Source organism: Myzus persicae, unplaced genomic scaffold (genome assembly GCF_001856785.1).
Source record: "Myzus persicae strain clone G006 unplaced genomic scaffold, MPER_G0061.0, whole genome shotgun sequence".
Taxonomy (NCBI): domain Eukaryota; kingdom Metazoa; phylum Arthropoda; class Insecta; order Hemiptera; family Aphididae; genus Myzus; species Myzus persicae.
Genome location: NW_019100470.1, coordinates 187,905 through 207,154, shown reverse-complemented (window position 1 = coordinate 207,154; position 19,250 = coordinate 187,905). Strand labels below are relative to the sequence as shown.

Here is a 19,250-nt window from a genome sequence, read left to right as displayed (position 1 = left end):
TATTTTTTGTGCGATATTTTTTTTATTATATCCTTAGCTTGAAATTAATGAGCATTGCTAGGCTTTATTTCAGTTCCTTTGAATATATACTTAAGTACAATATAGTAAGTATCTGTAAGCCGTAAAATACCTATATTTTATGATCTAATGGTATGACTATATTGTGAATAATCCTAGACATTTATTAAGCTACATAATAATAATACTAAATATTAGTGTACTTATTTTTTACGACTTACTATTAACAAATCAAATTATATAATTATACATACCTAGTGCAATTTATCAAAATGATAGTAAGACTATCAAATGTATTTGATACTCAAGTTTTTTATGTGTTTTTAAACATAGTTTATAAGTTTGATGTAGGCAAAATGCTTTATTTTATAATACACACTTTTTATACTTTTTTTTACATGAAAATATAAAATTGTGAAAAATAATACATGAGAATGTCGTTATTACTTATTCTTATACCATAAATGTTCTTAAATACTTTATACATAGTTACGAAAAAAGTTACAATCACATTTTTAATCAGTTTCCATTTTTTCTGGATTGGCCAGTTCATATGCTCTTATTTGTTTTTCTAAGTGAGCGCATGCCAATTCTATCTCATAATTCTTGCTCACCAATCCTACCCAATTGGCTTCTAAATCTCGTAATTTTTCGCCAACTTGCATTTGCACATTTTTTCGCTGGAAATTTACTTCTTGAATTTGTTTTCTAAAATAATTAACTCATTAATAAGGCAATAAGCACATAACTAAAGTCTTTAAATGTATATTTACTTCAATTTAGCCACTTGTGTCTGTGCAGCTGCTACACATTTTACTAGAACTTCCAAATAAGATTTCCAGGCTTCTGTACCATAATCCATCATAAGCTCTAAGTTGGTGATCCTGCAAAACAAAAATATTTTTTAATATATAATCTATTCTAATGTGGCTTTAGGAAGAAATAGCTTTAGGTCATGGACAGATCTCATATTTCCAGTAAAAGTCTAAGTTAACATCTAGTATAATAAGAACATCTAAATATTGCCTTTATAGATTTGAAGAAGGCCTAAAATTCGGACAAATTTAAGATTACAAACTATGCAATAGTCAGTATTCACACAAAATATATGCTCCGGATACAAGGAGTTTTATCAGATTTTTTTGAAGTTGGTAAGGGATTAACTATACTCCGTTCCAAAAGAGAATATACCAGTCCTGCACACTTTTTTCCTCTTCCACCAGTTATGGTCATCTATTTATTTATTTATATTCAATACGGGACGAGCCCAATTACATTGTTTTTTATTAAATAATAATTAACAAGAAAATTACAATAATGTAAGAATGAATAGGTGACTAGATGATGCTTTGTTGTTACCTGTGATTGTTAATTCAACATTATGAAGTATAGTGATAGGAAGAATTACGTGATGACAAAGAATGGAATTAAATCAAAATCATAACCTAGTCCAAGCCAATGCAGGCAATGTAATAATCTTTGACGATAAAAGCAGAATTTGCAAACAGCATATCAGGTTTTAAAGCCAGCATTAAGGATGTCAATAAACCGGGAAAATACCAATTGTATACAAAGCCCATAGAATAATGGGATGGTAATGATCAGGGTGGGACTGGCCCACCAAGAAATCTCCAGGGAGCTAAAGACAAACTTTGAATAGCTGAAGTAAGTAACTGATCCAGTCTAAAACACCAGTTGTTCTATTAAACTGTAAAATTATCAATGATAACTATTTTATAGTGCTCGAGGTTAGGTTATAAGCTGTTGGGAGCTGTAAAGAAGCCTTAAATAAGCACCTGGTGGCTGCATGTCATAATCTATCTGATGCTGCAGTAAGGGGCTAGTAAATAAATATAATAATAAATTACAATACATATTATTGATAAGTGATAACATTTAAATTTGTTTATAGTATAATTGACACTCGATAACATAGTGTTTTTTGTTTTATAAATTTGCAATTTTGAATGACGATAACAAATTATTATCAATATTATAGTATATAAATAAATACCTAAATGTTGTAATTTGTTTTAATAAAAATATTTTTCATTTTAGTAATAAGTAGATTGATAGATGTATTATAATGAGTACAAGGTGATCCATTTAATAGGGTACACTAAGTATCTCAAAAAGCATTAACTGTATTTGATTTTTTTTTTTTAACTTTTGGATTTATGCTTTTCTAAAATTGTAAAATATTTAAATTTTTATCACCCTTATATTTATTGATGAAACGACTATCAACTCTTGATTTTCAAATGGGTACATATGATAAAAAGGTCATGAATTAATAAAACCATTTTATTTATGAATATTAGCTATAACATTATTATTTTTCGTAATTTGGTTTGCGATATACAGCTCCTCAAAGTTTAGTGTTTTAAGGAGGTGTTGATTTTACTATTGATTAATTTGTAAAAGCCAGGTGATAAAAGTTATAAATTTGATACCATTCAACCCAAGATAACAATTAATAAGTGATAACTATTGTACTTTGAACCCAAATTATCGACTAATTAGACATACCGAATTATAACAAATGATTAGTAGAAAACTGGTTATTTGGATAACTGGATATTTGCTTTAGCACTACCGACTATAACATCTCCTTAAACCACCAAACTTTGAGGAACTGCATCTCACAAACCAAATAACAAAAAGTAAAAATTTTAAAGCAAAAATTCATAAAAAAAAATAGTTTTTTCAATTTATGATCTTTTTATTACATATTCCTATTTGAAAATCAAAAGTTAAAAGTGGTTTCACCAATAAATATAAGGATGAAAAAAAAATTAAAATATTATACTGTTTGAGAAAAGCACAGGTAAGTCTAAAAGTTTAAAAAAAAAAAATTCAAAAAATGTTAATACTTTTTGAAATAATTAATTTACCTCTTAAATGGATCACCCTATATATTAAATATATCACGTTATATTAAATTACATAAAGCATTAAGTTCTAAAGGTATGTGAACATGGCAGCAGAGCCCCCCCCCCCCCCACAAGTCTGTTTCATTTAACTATGGAAAGGCCGCCCAAGAAAAAAACTAAAATTGGGCCTATGCTTAAAAGTGTATGGAATATCCTTTCTGCAAGAACATTTTAAGCACTTCGGGGTCAACATACCTAATATATAAAAATCAATGGAAAATGTTTCTTAAAAAAATCCTCCGAACGACTGCACCGATTTTTATCAAATTGTGTGTGTATATTAAGTAGGTCCCAGAGAGTGATTTGAACTATTTTTCCTACCCATAGGTGTTAAGGGTGGCTCACACAAAATATTTTTTAATATTAAACGTGTAAATTGTATAATAATAATAATAGTAATACGCACTGAGCGTACCACAACACTATAGTTACAGAATGTTAGTATCAATATAATTTTTAAACGATAAAATACATGCAATTGACATAAAAAACATGACAATGTACACGTTTATTTTAATTAATAACTAATTTTCTTAATTTTTTAGTGGAAATTAGTATTTTTTTTGTTTTTCGGTTGCCAATGTTTAATTGGGCAGAACAGGTTTAAGCCTGCATCATATCAAATCTTCGCACATAGTCTACCAAGGAGGCTGAGTTGCACTTATAGTCGCTCATCGGAGTGTCCACAATCAAAATAAAACATATCCTTTATATAATCATATAGATAGTAATATGGTAAGCACATAGCGGGGTCTGCAATCTACCGCAGGTGGATTGCTTACCTGATAATGTACTACTCGAATTATCACCATCAAGTCTCTTATATAGAGATGCAATAAAGTGCACGGGATCAGCTAATATAAATAAAATAAAAATGTATTTATGTTGACCCAAGAACTGCATGCATAACAAAATAAAAATCGATCTGTAAGCTGGTAATGGATGTTACTTTACTATATTCCATCTTTATAAAACAAAATCATTGAAAACAAAATTAAAAACCAAAGAAAAATTATAAACTAGGTACATATGTTAGACCAGTTGTGCGTAGGCAACAACAGATGAGAAAAAATTAAATCTTTGAGAGAAGTGAAAATAAGAATAATGTAAGGACAAATCTATAACTTTGGAACCAGGTATGGAAGAGAATGAGAATTGAGGAATAGAAACAAACACATAGAAAAGGAAGTATAGTTCAATTTAAGAAAGGTGTAAAAATGGAACGGACAGGCCACATGCTCATATCTAGAAACAACAATAGTAGGTATATATACAAAGCACATGGTACAACATCAATAGAAAAATATGTAGTTAAGAGAGACATGATAGATCTGATACAATGAACTAGGTATCAGGGCCTGAATCAGGTGTATGACAGGAAAGAGTAGAAGAAATTGGTGTTATAAGCTAAAGGCCTAAATGGTTTGAAACCTTAAAAGTAATGTATATATATGTATATATATAATGTACCTTGTAGCTTGATGTTCGAGTTGGGCCATTGAGTTTTCTAAGCATTCATTCCATGCAGACATATCCGTGAGTTTTCCAGCAGGTGGTGGAGGTAGCTCATAGCGTTTCATACTCATTGTTTCCATAGGTAAACGCTGCTGAAGTCTATCAAACTCTGTTCGCATCATTTCTGTCTATTGAACATTGATCGTCATCATTAGAAATTTATATAATTTTAAAAAATGTATGTAAATGATGTTTTGAGTAATTCAATTAGTAGGAAAGTATATCAGAATTAAGAAATCCTCAACATTGAATACTCTGCAATGGGGAATACTAGTTTATTAACTATGATTATCGGACTGTAATGGAAACACAGAATATTTGATCTTAAAATAAAAAATAATTACTTCAAACGCCGATATATTAAGTGGTGGCAAATGTTCTAGATAGTTTTTCGACGGTCTGTAACGACGTTTTTCGTCTTCTACCATACTGATCGCCTGCAAGTAAATTTAACGGCATAATACCAGTGTTAGTCACAAAAACAATTAAGATGAAACAAATCTTCTTACAGCTTCACGGATGCCCGGCTCGTCGTACCCTTGATCAATGTACGGAAGAGCATCGACGATAACTTCGCCAGCCATTGTTTGAAATGCCGGAGTTAATTAATTTTAAAAATCCAAAAGCCTAAAAATTCGAGAATCGAGTCTAAAACACGAACAACAATAATCTCGATTCGTGGCCTAAAGTTAACACTCAGAACCCGCCGGTTATTACTACGAAAACTTCGGTGATGTATTGATGTTTGATTTAAATATCCAAACTTCCCAACTGATAGCGATTGTAAATAAAACACTGGCGACCAAACCTGATAAGCTGAACCTGGCGCACGCCGGCTTTTTGTTTACCGTGGTTTGCGTCCAATTACCATCAACGTGATTATCAACTTTTCTGCAAACCGTGATAACTTACTGATAAACAAAGGACTGCCACAGAATCATGGCGATCGCGATCCCATACGGCTATCCTACAATAGGTATAATAATTTATTCCCATGTTTTGCTGATTTTGTATTTTTGTGGTTCGACGAATGTGTAATATATTATACAGTAATAGTTGGCAGTATGTGTAGTTTTACCGCGAACTGTGAGCGAACTGCTATGAGTTCGTCATATTTTGACAAAATTCGCTAATTATTTAGTGGTAAAAAATGCTTGATATTTCCAATTTGTAGCTATGGCGGCTCGGAAAGTTGGAACTTAAAATAGAAGGTATTTCTATTTCGCTGTTGGTGGAAATAAAGTCCAGGCGTGCGCCATACAATTTATTGTATTATTTTATATTTTTAAAATATTTCGTCGATTACAAAATTCTAAAAAGCATAATACAATAATACTGAATAGAAGGTACTTAATATAGATAACAGATAATAATAATAAGTAATAACTTATAGCATAGAATAGTTAATAGCCTAGTTACATTCTTAGGGTGACCGCACACTGGTAAAGCAAAATTGACTGAAGAAATGTAAGTCATATTTAGTCATTTTGCTTTAGTCATAATAAAGCATTGTTGTCGCTCACTAGATAAAACATAGTCAAATCAAAGTATATCAAGTAGTCGTCAAAATATCGCCCGACGAGGAGGACGCTGCTATTCCTATTTTATGGTTTCTTTTAAGAGAAATTGAACAGGAAGAAAATAAAAAAAAACTTTTGGTTCATCCTTTGAACTTGAAACGAACTGAAAATAATACAATTAAATGTTTTATTCATGAACTTTGAAATTACGAATGTAAATTTAGACATTTTACACGAATGAGTACTGATACGTTTGATTATAATCTAGAAATACTTAACGATGAAATTCGAAAAACTGATACTAATTTCAAAAAAAGTATCACTCCAGAAGAGAAATTATTGGTGACATGGAGGTAAGTTAATAACAAATTCTAAATAATTAGATATTAGATTCTGAGCGGAGCATAGCGAAATAATGTATTGATTTTAATATGATGTAAAAAAAAAAATTGTTTATCTTATACAATGAATTATCATTGAATTAAATTATAACATATCCATTACAACGACATGCTTGACAACTACTGAACAGAAGAGCGGTACCCACTCAGCCAACTTTTTATACATTTTCATTTTTTCGCTCCGCTCAGAATTTAAAATATAGCAGATAGTATAAAAATAATTCTTTTAGACTTGCGAATTCTCTTGAACGTATTACTTTTTATTGTTATAATATTATTATAATAAAATAAGTTAACACTTAATAAGGTTATAATTAATTTTTAACAATATAAAAATGATAATTTATTATACTGAAAAATCAACTGTATTAATGCAAAATATAAGAACTTGAACTATCCGACGAGGAGAAATCTGGAGAACTCGCAATGTACTCAGGTATAATATTAGAATGTGGCGCATTATTGTATCTTGGCGTTTCATACGACGTTTCTTGGATGTCGATAAGCTTATCAATGGTATTTAATACAATTTTTTTGAATTGACGTTGATTTTTATCATTTAATTTTAAATACTTTAAATAATACTTTAAAAAAAGAAAGTTCAGGTGTATCTTCATTAATTTTTTTTGGTTGAGTTCTTGTCTTTAGAAATTCCAACATCGGTTCCACCACTCTTTCACTGGGTAACATTTTTCGGTTTGTTCTTGGTTTTTTAAATAATGGTTCATTACTAGATTTTTCATTTTCTGCATCTTCAGTAACTATTGTGTGTGAAATCACTTCTTGTTCAACTGTTTCTAAATTTTGTTCAGTATCTGACCCTATAGGTTCTTCAACGAAACTATCGTTTTCTAAGTTATCTATATGCAATGGCGCAACTAGACCTCTGAAACGCAGGGTGCTCAATCTGTGAATGCATCACAGAGTTGTGGGGGGGGGGCAGAGATACCCACACCCCCCTGCCACTAAACCTACAATACTCGATAAATCAAAATTTTAAAATACCTACACGGCTGTATATATATTACATTATTTATTACACTATAGTGTAGTAGTATAATATAATCACACAATTTTTTAGCAAATACTGCATCCTATTATAGAATAACATTGTTTGATAACATATTAATTCAAAGCCCAGAGAGAATATTAAATTCACGATTAAAGTATCCATTTTTTATTACTTCTGTAAATTTCAAAGCCTAATTTTGAATTTTTTCATGTCTCGATACTTCTAGAGTTTTACATTAAGTTATAGTTTAACCGTGAAGACTAAAAACAATATTGTGAGATGCCGGACAAAAAAATGGACTCGCGAGTCGCGACAGTAGTGTATCTAAATGGCCTATACGCAGAGTTCCGTGTTCTGAATTGTTTAGATTTAAACACTCCGAATAATATTATGTTTCGGAATCTGTAATAAAAAATGTATCGTGTCATCCAAAGAATTCAAAAACTCGAAAACCGATAGCAACATATTATATTATATCTATCATCTATGGCAAAAGCCGATCGTCGTCACTCGTCGGAGACGATTCACAATTCTAATAATTTCATTGAACAAAAGAAATGTGTAAGGCAACAATAAACATTTGCTCACATATTTCATTCTACTCAAGTAGTTTTTATAAAAAAATCTCGATTTTTTCAGTTCGGGTTTATATGAAGAAAGAAGTTCCTCGATATGGCGCCTGCGCTCCAGATAATATGTCCTTGCAGCTATATATTCCCCGAACAGTCGATATACGAAGAGTATTACGTAAGTTTGATTACCTATTCTTTTGGGGCTTACATATTTTACTTTTTAGTCTCAAAATTAAAATTTATTGACACAGACAATTTGCTACCCGAGTAAAGTAGGGGCATATTTTTTGTTCCCGAGCGCGCAACACAAAAAAAATACGCTTATAGCACAAACGACGACGGCATATCCAGGTCGCAGAATAATAACATATTTATACAATTAAATAGATATAAATTGTGTTGTACATACTAGTCATACTACAGTAGTACAGTACACGGGAGTTCTTATGTCCCGCAAAATTCAACAATTTTTATTTTTAGTTTATATAAATGTTGAGAAATATATGAATATTACTATGCCGTCTGCTTGTGGTCGAACCGCGAATTAAAGTGACGCCGTCGTACATCAAACATCAAATTATTTTATAAAGCTGGCAAAGTTGCTCTGCTGATTATTGAATATCTATCGGAAATTAAATAGGGAAATTTTAAATTTTAAATAATCTCGAATAGCTTAAAATGTACCTAACCAATGCACTCAAAATATACAAAAAATATTAATTATTAATTTCGTGCTCGACAGTATTCAGAGAAAATATTTAACTTGGAATTTTACTAACTATAGTTGGTATAGTCGATGTACGGTAAATGTGATGCATTGGGCACTGAATATCTTTATGTTAAATCTAAAAAGTAGTAATCACATTTATTTACAATAAGATTTTTATTTAATAACTCATAAAAAAATATGCTTGTGCTTCGAATATTTAAACACCACCTTAATTAATTATTAAAATAATAGGTACTTTATATTATATTGTTGTAATTTAAATTTTAAAATTATAAACTATTTTGGTTATTGTCATACCTCATTTCATTATCTTAATGATCAAATCTCAAGCACGGACCTCCTTGATTTACAATTTTGTAATATACTATATATCTATGGTTTTATCATATTGACGTAGTATAAATTATAATTTATAATTATAAATTATAAATTATAACGCAATCCGTGGCGATTGTCAAAGTAGTTGCAAAGACGCAATCGATCTAAAATTTCAGTTAGCAAAGCTGCAGACATGAACATGGAACATGAAGCGATCCGTAAGGTTTTTTTTTTCATAATAAATCTCAATATTTTCAGACTTAAGTTCAGTCGTAGGTATATCTGATTTATTCCGCAGTGCACACACAATATCAGGAATTCTGCCGAAGCCCTAAAGCGTCGATGTTTAAAGTAATTAATTTTTGTTTCATACTTTTTTGGTGCTTAAATTTATTTTTTAAATAAAAATTTAATTTCATGACAAATATGCTACCCCTATGTACACACATATTTTATTTCTGAGAGCAAATGCATAAAATACGAGAGATCAAATAATATTATGTAATAACATAATTATGTAAAGGATTTAGGATTTACTCTCACACGGAACCTGTTCCCTAATATGCATATTCAGATAATATGTTGTAAGGCTCTTAAACTGCTTGGTTTCATAAACCGTGTCTCTTCTGACTTCCACTTGCTCTCCCCTCTAAAAACTCTTTTCTGCTCCCTAGTCCGTCCCATCCTTGAGTATGGTTCCGTCCTCTGGAACCCGTCCACCGCTTCCACACGTAGCATGATAGAAAGGGTTCAAAGAAAATTCCTCCGTCAAGCTGCTTACAAACTAAAGATAGTCTGTCCACCTCACGATTACACGCCAATCCAACGCCTCTTTTTCTTAGAAAGCCTCACCGATCGTCGTCATTCAGCTAACCTGACATTTCTATCCAATCTTCTTTCATCTAAAATTGATAGTCCTGAATTACTATCCCATGTCTCATTAAATGTCCCCTCTCGCTGTACACGATCATCTGTTCCATTTCATATACCTTTCTCTTCCTCAAACTACTATCTTAACTCACCGATCATCCGTCTTATGCGCATTGCCAACACTGACCCTTCATTCTCTCTCTGATATTGAGCCACGTTTCCATAAACTATTAAAACTATTATTATTGTACTATTAAATTCGTGTATTAAAGGGTTCGTTCCGTATTTTAAAATAAAATAAAATAAAATATACAAAAGCCGCTAGTCGTCGTCGTTTTTCTACTCCCTGATCGTAGGGTAATTTTATAATAACTTAACTCAGTTAAAAATTTTCATTAACTAGCCCAGGCATGCAGTTGTTATTATACTAAATTATTTTTTACATATAGGTACTCACATAACATATTATCTAACTCTGAATTATTGCAATAATTATTTATTTTCTTAAACACAATATTTCAGGAATTAATATATTATAAATTAATTAATAATAAAAATAATTGATTTGAACGATATTTATAAAATATTGAAATAAAATAAACCCACTTCCTAATAAGTAATGGTAACTATAGTCCCTGTGTATTATACTATTATTAAAATAAAAATGAACCAGTAGCAGCTGAGTTCTAGTAGATAACTAACTTGCTGTGCCTAGTGAAGAAACATGACTTTCGTAAGGTATAAAACTTATACGTTCTTGAATAAAACAGTTAAGACACAAATTAACACATAATAACTAAGAAAAGGTTAGATAAAAGCTAAAACTTAAAGAGATTATTTTAGCTATATAATACCTGTAATTTCTAATAACAAATAGCTCATACGTAAATTGTTGAACATTTTACTATATAGGCTGCTTTTTTTTCAGAGATGGTATTCGTCTATGAAAATTTGCTAATTTTGAACATAATGTCATATTATGCCGTGTGAAATGTGTTGACGTGAATGTTTCAAAGATTTAGTTGTATATCAGAAAACATGTGGTAGGTATGTCATTTTTATTTTTCAGTAGATTTATTTAATATTGTCAAATGATCAGAGTTTGTATTGCCCCCAACTTTTCAATTTAATTGTTCTGCAACTACTGGTATAACGCTATTCCGGCTATGAATAAAATTAGGAAATTGGTCAGGTATAAAATTTATTTTATTTTTTGTTTTAAATTTTTTTTTGTAATATTTAAATATTTTCACCGATTATCAGGTACGATGACCTGTAGGAACTATAGAGACTGTGTGTGTGAGAGAGAGAGTGAGGGGTAGTGAGATGGAAAAAAGGGGGGAATAGAGAGAGAGAGAAAGAGAGAAATGGGAGGCAGAAAGACTGAGGGTGAAAAGGGGGATAGAGGGAGGGGAGAGTGAGTGAGACTTGTAGGGAGGAAGAATAGGAAGTGTGGAGGTAGAATAGTTAGATTAACAATGTCGAATACGTAGGAAAGGTTCTTGAATCACAAAGGTCACTAGACCAATCAGCTGAAAAACTACCTAGTGATAGGTTGAAAACCTTGACTTATGGGATAGAATAAAAAGATCGGTAGAGGATGTCAGAGCACTGTTTGTTTGCTCTCTGTATCCCACGCACAACAAAGCAATTAATGTATCAGAACCAACCATATATTGTTACTTTAATAATGGTTGGTTCTGCTAAACATAAATTTGCTTTGTTGCGCGTGGGACATAAAGAGCAAAAATAGTGCGTAGACATCCTCTCAAAAGTGTCATCAAGTTGAACAAAAAAATAAGAAAAGACGTATTTCTATGTCAAACCATGGGTTTTTGATCTCTTTTACCCTAGCGTCAAAACCAACCCAATGTTTTATTTTTTTTATTTTTTTTATTTTAAGAAAAACAAAAATTATCTACCACCTTTAAGCACATGCTTGTGATGGTGGTAGAGAGTTATATAACATAATTATAAGTAGAAAAAAAAACTTACAAGAATTTAGTAATCAATACATACAATTAGAATACTTATACTAATATTAAATTACAAAGTTAAAATATAGTAAAAATATTTCGTTATAAGTTATTAAAGTATTGAAAATAACCAAATATGAATTTTTTTTCATTCCTGTAGTAATACGATTACCTTCTGTAATGAATATGTCTTTTTTTATATTTATTGGCATTAAGTTATAATTTTTTGGACCTAGATAATCAATGAATTTTTGACCAAACGTTTTTTTATGATATTCCATTTTAACATCAAATGCTCTATTTTCTCTTTTAACTATTACCTTATTAATATTCAGATATAATTCAAAATTTTTAATTATATATACAATTATTATTTTCTTATAAACAGACTCAAATAGTAACACATCTAATAACAAATATTTTTTTTTAGTTGAACCAGTTAACGTATTTTTACTTACAATGTAGTATGGCTGTTACTATTAATATTAAAAATATATATATAAACTACCTCGGATCGTGGGCAGATTACCCATTACAAGTGACACATTTTTCGGCTGTGCTTTGAAACATGTAACGCATTGAAATAACCTTTAATGGCGCGATATGAGACTTAGCACATACTAGTTGCGATTTAACGATGCCATCCGTATCTGTTGTGTGCAGTGTGCGTATAACATAATATGTTATATCATATATTACGGGCATAGACATAATAATATATTTTTATATCTATGGTTACGGGCAATGTGGAATACCTACCGGACAATGTGTACATTGCCCAGTCAATGTGGTCCTGCCTGGGAAATGTAAACCACGAATTTTTTTTTAACCAACTAATATCATTATTTATTATTATTATAAATTATTATCATTAGTCATTACTTATTTATAGAATAATTTTTTTTTAAAAACAATCATTATTAATTTTATTCATGTACTATAATACGAACGTTTTGATAGAAAAAAAAAAATAACAAGTATCATCATTTTATTTTTATAATTTTACCTATTTATTTGAACAAGTTTTAGAAACATGGCACTTACAATTACATAGTCTGTCTGCTTTTCTATACACTTGATTTTTAAATAGGCAGAACCATAAGTAACAAAAATAAGTTTATACACAATGTTTCGAAAAATTAATAGTTTATTGTATTATGATAAATGAATACAATTAATAAAGATTTTAAAATAAAAAAAAAAATTTTTTTTTAATTTTAATATATTAATATTTTATTTAAAAAAAAAATCAATACTATAAATAGATAATAATAATAAAAAATAATATTCTTTGGTTAAAAAAAAATTAGTGGTTTACATTGCCCGGTATTCCACATTACCCGTAACATAATATATACACGCACCGTGTGCTTTCGTGGATGCATCAGCAAATCCGTGTAATCTCTATTAATTTCTTCTTGTCGGAGCCCAGCTAACGAGGTATACTAAATGAATTGAGCTCGTTTAGACGATTATTGTATGTCTCCCGCTGTACTTGTATGTGTGGTGGAACTGGGCTGTTCCAACCGATTTTCTCACGCCATAAACTTTGTAACAATATTTTACCCACCAATATTACCGGACCTACTAAGCCGAATGGGTCAAATAACAGGGTTTTATCGATTCCACCGTTTTAATATCAATTCCGCCCGATATTTGTTTGTATTGATTCCGCCGGCTACCGATTCCGCCAAGCTTTTTTATTTATTGATTCCGCCGAGCTTTTTTATTTATTGATTCCACCAGCTATCAATTTCGGCGGATATTTGTTTATGTTGATTCCCCCCTTTTTTTAATCAATTGTATAGGTTTAAGATATACTCAATTTACCATAATTTTTTTAAATTTAAACATTTTTTAAAAAAAATTCAAACATTACTAGGCCAGCAAGAATATGTCTTTGTGTTGTTTCCTTTTTTACTTACGGTAGGTACTTGTACTTGTACGAGTAGTAATCATTTTTCGGTTCCCAGTATAAACCTAGAGTTTCCACGCTCTCTCTATCCATTGGTTCGGTCTAACGATTCATTTTTGTTTTGATTCGGAGATAAATCTGTATGGTTCGTAGTCCATTTTGATAATTCAAATTCCCCACCTCGCATAATTGAAATTAATTCGTCACGCAATTCAATTATGAATGCCCCAGTGAGGCAATTGTCGACACAGAAATCATTTTTAATTATTTCTTTCAACTTCGTGTTAGTGGTCTTATCGCCGATGCGATTGACGCAATTTATTGCCAAAAAACCTGCCTACTTGTCCGACATTTGATTACTATAATCTCCATAAGTACTCCAAAAAATATTTTGCTTTAGAATATAAAAAAAAATAATGAAATAATGATATTATCTTACATTAAATTTATCACGCCATATAAAATAACTTTAACAACAATTTTTTTATGACCCTAGTTACACTTCATTCATAATAATTCGACAATTTTTATCCTTGTAATAATTTTTGTAAATTTGTCTTTTCAATAGAAATTAGACAAAATTAGTATATTGAAATGATATTTTATTAAAAAGACGTTTATCAAAGCTAAAAAATAATGATATATAACAAATAATATCAAAATATGTTCGATAAACATGTAACATGTTTAATAAAAGTTAAAAGATTTTAGATACCTTAAATAATAAATTAATCACAGCACATTGTTTAACTTAGATGAATGATAACATTCTATTTATACATTACTCTAAGAAATGAAATGAAATAACTAGTCCTTTAGTAATTTGTTGAGATAAGAGAAAAACTGTGGTTAGGCCCTATAAAAATGGTGTTACAAGATTGGAAGCAACTAATTGTAATATTTACGTATTTAACTAATTCAAATCTTTAATATTGGAGTAAAGTAGTATGTGGGGAGGTGACGAATTTTCTAGTAAAGTATGACTCTTAGTAATTTAAATGTATGTCAAGTATTGGCAAATTTACTTTTTGTTGTTGGATGGGGAGTATTTTAGATTTTTAACCTACTAAAGTTGATACACAAAATTAATGAAAGACAATAATAGTATTAAATGATTACAATAATTTCTGTAGGGGACGAGGTGACCGAGTGGTCTGACGCGTCCGCTGTCGTGGTTCGATCCTCGGCCACCGGGCGGCATTTTTCTCCGGACAAGTCGCGGTGACCGGAGAACAAGTGCCGCCATCCCCCAATCGGGCATGGCAGAAACCTACGGGTGCCCAATAGAAATTCTGCCAGAACAAAAACTCACACGTGTTCCCCACCTACAGTCCCAAACCCTACAGTACCACACAACCTACAGTTAATGGCCTCAGTTGCCGAAGCTTAAATCAAAAAAAAAAAAAAAAAATTTCTTTTAATAGTTATATGAAATTATCACGTGAACTGATATTAAAGCAATATTTCTAGTAAAATACGTATTGCAATTATTATCTTAATAAAACAAAAAAAATATAAACCTGTAATTGGTGTATAATAGATGTAGGTACGGATACTCTTTTACCTGTGTAATAGTTATTTACAATCAAATTGGCATACAAAATAATATGTAATATACATTTGGTACAAAATAAGAAGAATGCAGTTGGAGCTTGGTGTGGTGCGGCGATTGGATGAAGTCCCTAATGGGTGTCAATCATCGGCCGGCGTAGCTAATATCCGGATGGGTGACCACCTGGGTGTTTAGTGACGAATCCTAGCTCCACATACACAAGTGTTACTCGGATCCAACCGTGACCCCTATAAAAGATGCTGTTAGCCATATAGTGCACGGTTTATAGAATCGCTAAAAATTACGATTATTTTAGCCAGTTATTGTCAGTGGAAGGGGAGAAAGTTTATCATCCAGATAATGCTCAAAGAATTTCAAAATAAAATTATTTCATTATGTTATTCAGTTGCTTCAAATCTAGACATCTTCCTAGAATTTCTACAAAACATATGACTTAAAAAATTAATAAAAAGATGTTACTTTCAGAAAGACACTTCATCAGAATGTGTAGTCTCCAATTGTTCAAATGCGTCTTATAAGTGTGAAACATATCAAATTTTGGTTAAGCTGTTATCATTCATCTTCGTTGATTCCAAATAATAATTATTAATTATAATTAATTCCAAATAATCACTCTAATATTGAAACTGTCATAGCTAAATGAGATCTGCTCACATTGATGAGCACTTGTAACACGGGGCCAACACATGCTTATAAAATATTAATACTAACTAGTTACTTCTTAAATGTACATCCAATCATACTTTCAAGACTTCAAGTTGATGCACATATAAAAGTCTTTATCGCCTTTCGCATATGTTGTATGCTTCAAGTTGTTTCAAGTTGTAATAATTAAACAAAAAAAGTTCAACTTGATAAGCGGACACAAAAATAGAAAACCAAATAAGGATCTTTTTATTCTAAGGGTCCCACTTAACCCTCTGTTAGTCACGTGCCAAACGGGGGTGATTAAACTAGCACCCACACCCCCCACACTGTCCAACTCGCATGACTATGCTGTTAAGACAGAGGGTTAAAATAAGTCAAAAGGAGGTTAGTACGCCTAAGGGCTATGGAGAGTTGAAGCTGTGGTGATGATAGTAGGCTAGTGGTAGTATACTATCATCCCTGGTCGAGTGCATTGCAATGATCTTTTCCTACTAACTACCAAGGTATTCGATATTGTATAAGCATAACAATAAAAGAAAATATTTAAATATTACTAAGATAAATTAGAACTTAATTAAGCATCATCATTTCAAATTTGTATCCACAGTTTTAAAGCCAGTCGGCTAGCGTTGTACCAGTACTTATAATTAATAATAACTTAAATACAGTCAATACTAATTAGTGATTTGTCTAACACAAAAAATTATAAAAACTAATTTAAAAATTCTAATGTATCAAAAAATAAAACAAAATCTTAATTAAGAAATAATGAGAGTTGATGGTATGAGGAGTTATTGTGAGGTTATCAGTATTTATTTATTCATTCGTTTTAATTTAATATAAGGTTAAGTGTATTAAAATAATATTGACTTAGAATTCCCAAACTGCTTTCTTCTAACTTCTTTCCACATTGCACATAATCTATTTTTTCTAACTTATTAATTAAGACCAAAACAAAAATACAAATATTCCTATATTTGAATTTTTTGTATACTTTTTCAAAATATATGATAGTTACAGTTTGAAACACAATATTATTTTAATTCAAACATTAAACTATTTAAGTAAAAAATAGCTTTAACGTAAATGAGCCCTTAGAACTCTTAAACATTAATTTCTTGTATCCATAAACACTTTCATTCAATAAACACATTATTATATTGTACTGAGGTAAAGTCAATAGAACTCTGATCATATTTTTTCAAGTTTTTTCATAATTAAGCATAAAATAGCATAAAGCTATGAGTTTAGGAATACTGATACTGTAGAATGCAGTCTTTAATATTTGTTTTTAATGTACATTTTTTATGCATTTTTTAAATTTGATTCTAAAAATTCATTTGCATGCGGGCTCTAATGCACCCCTTCCCATTCTTTTTTTTAAATTTTTATTCTATCATATTATTTTATAATTTTTTTTTTTTTGATTCTTAAAAATCATTTGCCTGCGGGCGCCCATGCACCCCTTCCCATTTTTATTTTTAAATTTATATTCTATCATATTTTTTTAGTATTTTTTATTATTTTGATTCTTAAAATTCATTTGCCTGCAGGCGCCCATGCCTCCCTTCAAATTTTTTTGTTTCAATTATTTAACTATAGTTCAATTTTAAACCCATTTTTTAAATTTTGATAACAAGTTGGTACCTCATAAAAATTCATTGTTTCATTATCTGATTATTGACAATAAAGCTATATGTTTCAGAGTACTGATTTTGTAGAATGCAGTCTTTAATATTTGGTTTTAATGTATGTTTTTTCATTCATTTTTTTAATTTTATTCTTAAAATTCTACAGCCCGCGGGTACCCATGCTCCCCTTCAAATTTTTTTTTCTAAATATAAATTCTATCTGATATTTTTATATATTTTTTTTATTTTTTAAAGAATTCTGCAGTTCAATGTGACACTCATTATCTTTTGAATTTCCACTGCTTGAAAAACTTTATGTAGAAATCCTAGATTAAAGTAAGTAAAATAATGCTTCAAATAAGTGTTTTAAGTTGCTTAAACATATTTTGAACTAATATATTATAGTTAAAATATTTAGTTTGTACAGTTGTTATAGATATTTAAATTTTTTCACAAATTATTACTTAAAAATAAAAACAAAAAATAAAATAAATGTTTTCAATCCAAAATTACGTATTTCAGTACTTGTAGTTATAGTGCATAATGTATAATATATAATATATAATGTATACCTAACCTTTATATCATGGGCGTAGATAAGGGGGGGGTTTTGCGTGTTCAAACACCCCCCGAAATTAAATAAAACAATCTTGAGCTTTTTGTGAATTTGTTCGAGAATATTATTAACTGGAATATTATTTAGGATTTAGACAAAAAACCCCTCCGAAAATATTTCCTACCTACGGATTTTTTTCCTAGGTGTGTTTATTTTTATGGGTTTTTTTTCACCGATTCCTACTTCGTTGATGTAGTATACTACCTACCTACATACCAAAATGAAGTTTACGGGTATTTTATAATTTATAATAAGGTAATAGGGCAAATACCGCCCTTGAGCTTATTCTATTCAAGTTTATTACATTATGGCTTGTGATAACCAATTGTTGTATTCAGCTTTACCTTTACGTATCGCTATAACTTATAACGAATGTCCCGCACCATTGTGTCAGATTACTTCGAGTATACAAAGATGACGAGAAGTATATAGAAGAGTGTTTAAGTATAGTGTAGAACAAGTGTAAATATACAAAATGTTGGACGTTAATCTACAACAATTTTTTTATGAGAGCCTGATGGTCAAATGTTGATCAAATTCGTCAAAATCATGAAAATTTGCAAACTATTTTGAATTAGGAATTCATAGTTTATATTATTTTAGCCAATGTTTAAAAATGTAATACGAGATTCCTCATAAGTTGTTCTACCTTGATCGGTCTTAGGTTTAGTAATTAGTAATTTAGTGTACTCTCATAAAAATTTATAGGAACACCTTTAAGTACAAGTGTAGCTGGTCACAAGTATGAAGTATTGTTACCTTTTTTTTTTCGTTGAATTTTAACTAAATGAGAAATAAATAATTTGTTCGTCTAAATATCAGTAAAATCAATATAGGTAATGAGTTTTTTTTTAAAATTATTATTAAAGCTATCAATATAAAATTATTACAGTAAGTATAATGATTAATGAATTAAAAAAAGTTTTTGGTTCCTTCATATTTGTTGTACTAGAAAATGAGTTTTTCATAGATAACCATCAAAACTTAGCAAACAATTTATTT

The 19,250-nt window shown here is 30.1% G+C and overlaps 1 protein-coding gene and 1 long non-coding RNA gene across 4 annotated transcripts; one reads left to right on the top strand and one right to left on the bottom strand.

The window, feature by feature from the left end:
• Window positions 1-30: 30 nt before the first annotated feature.
• LOC111026245 (pre-mRNA-splicing factor SPF27) lies at window positions 31-5,180 on the bottom strand. Its single transcript, XM_022304290.1, has 5 exons — window positions 4,976-5,180; window positions 4,811-4,903; window positions 4,422-4,594; window positions 792-902; window positions 31-726 (listed from the first exon to the last, which is right to left on the bottom strand). Exons 1-5 carry the CDS (start codon window positions 5,048-5,050, stop codon window positions 534-536), a joined length of 645 nt encoding a protein of 214 aa, XP_022159982.1. The 5' UTR covers window positions 5,051-5,180; the 3' UTR covers window positions 31-533.
• Window positions 5,181-6,493: 1,313 nt separating this feature from the next.
• LOC111026335 lies at window positions 6,494-19,028 on the top strand. Of its 3 annotated transcripts, none has more exons than XR_002603686.1 (4): window positions 6,494-6,823; window positions 8,039-8,146; window positions 10,818-10,936; window positions 17,888-19,028. It is a non-coding gene; the product is annotated as an uncharacterized LOC111026335 (long non-coding RNA). The 3 variants fall into 3 exon arrangements; XR_002603685.1 differs by having other exon boundaries at window positions 10,818-10,932; window positions 17,888-19,024; XR_002603687.1 differs by lacking the exon at window positions 6,494-6,823 and adding an exon at window positions 7,921-7,960 and having other exon boundaries at window positions 10,818-10,932; window positions 17,888-19,026.
• The last annotated feature ends 222 nt before the right edge of the window (window positions 19,029-19,250 follow it).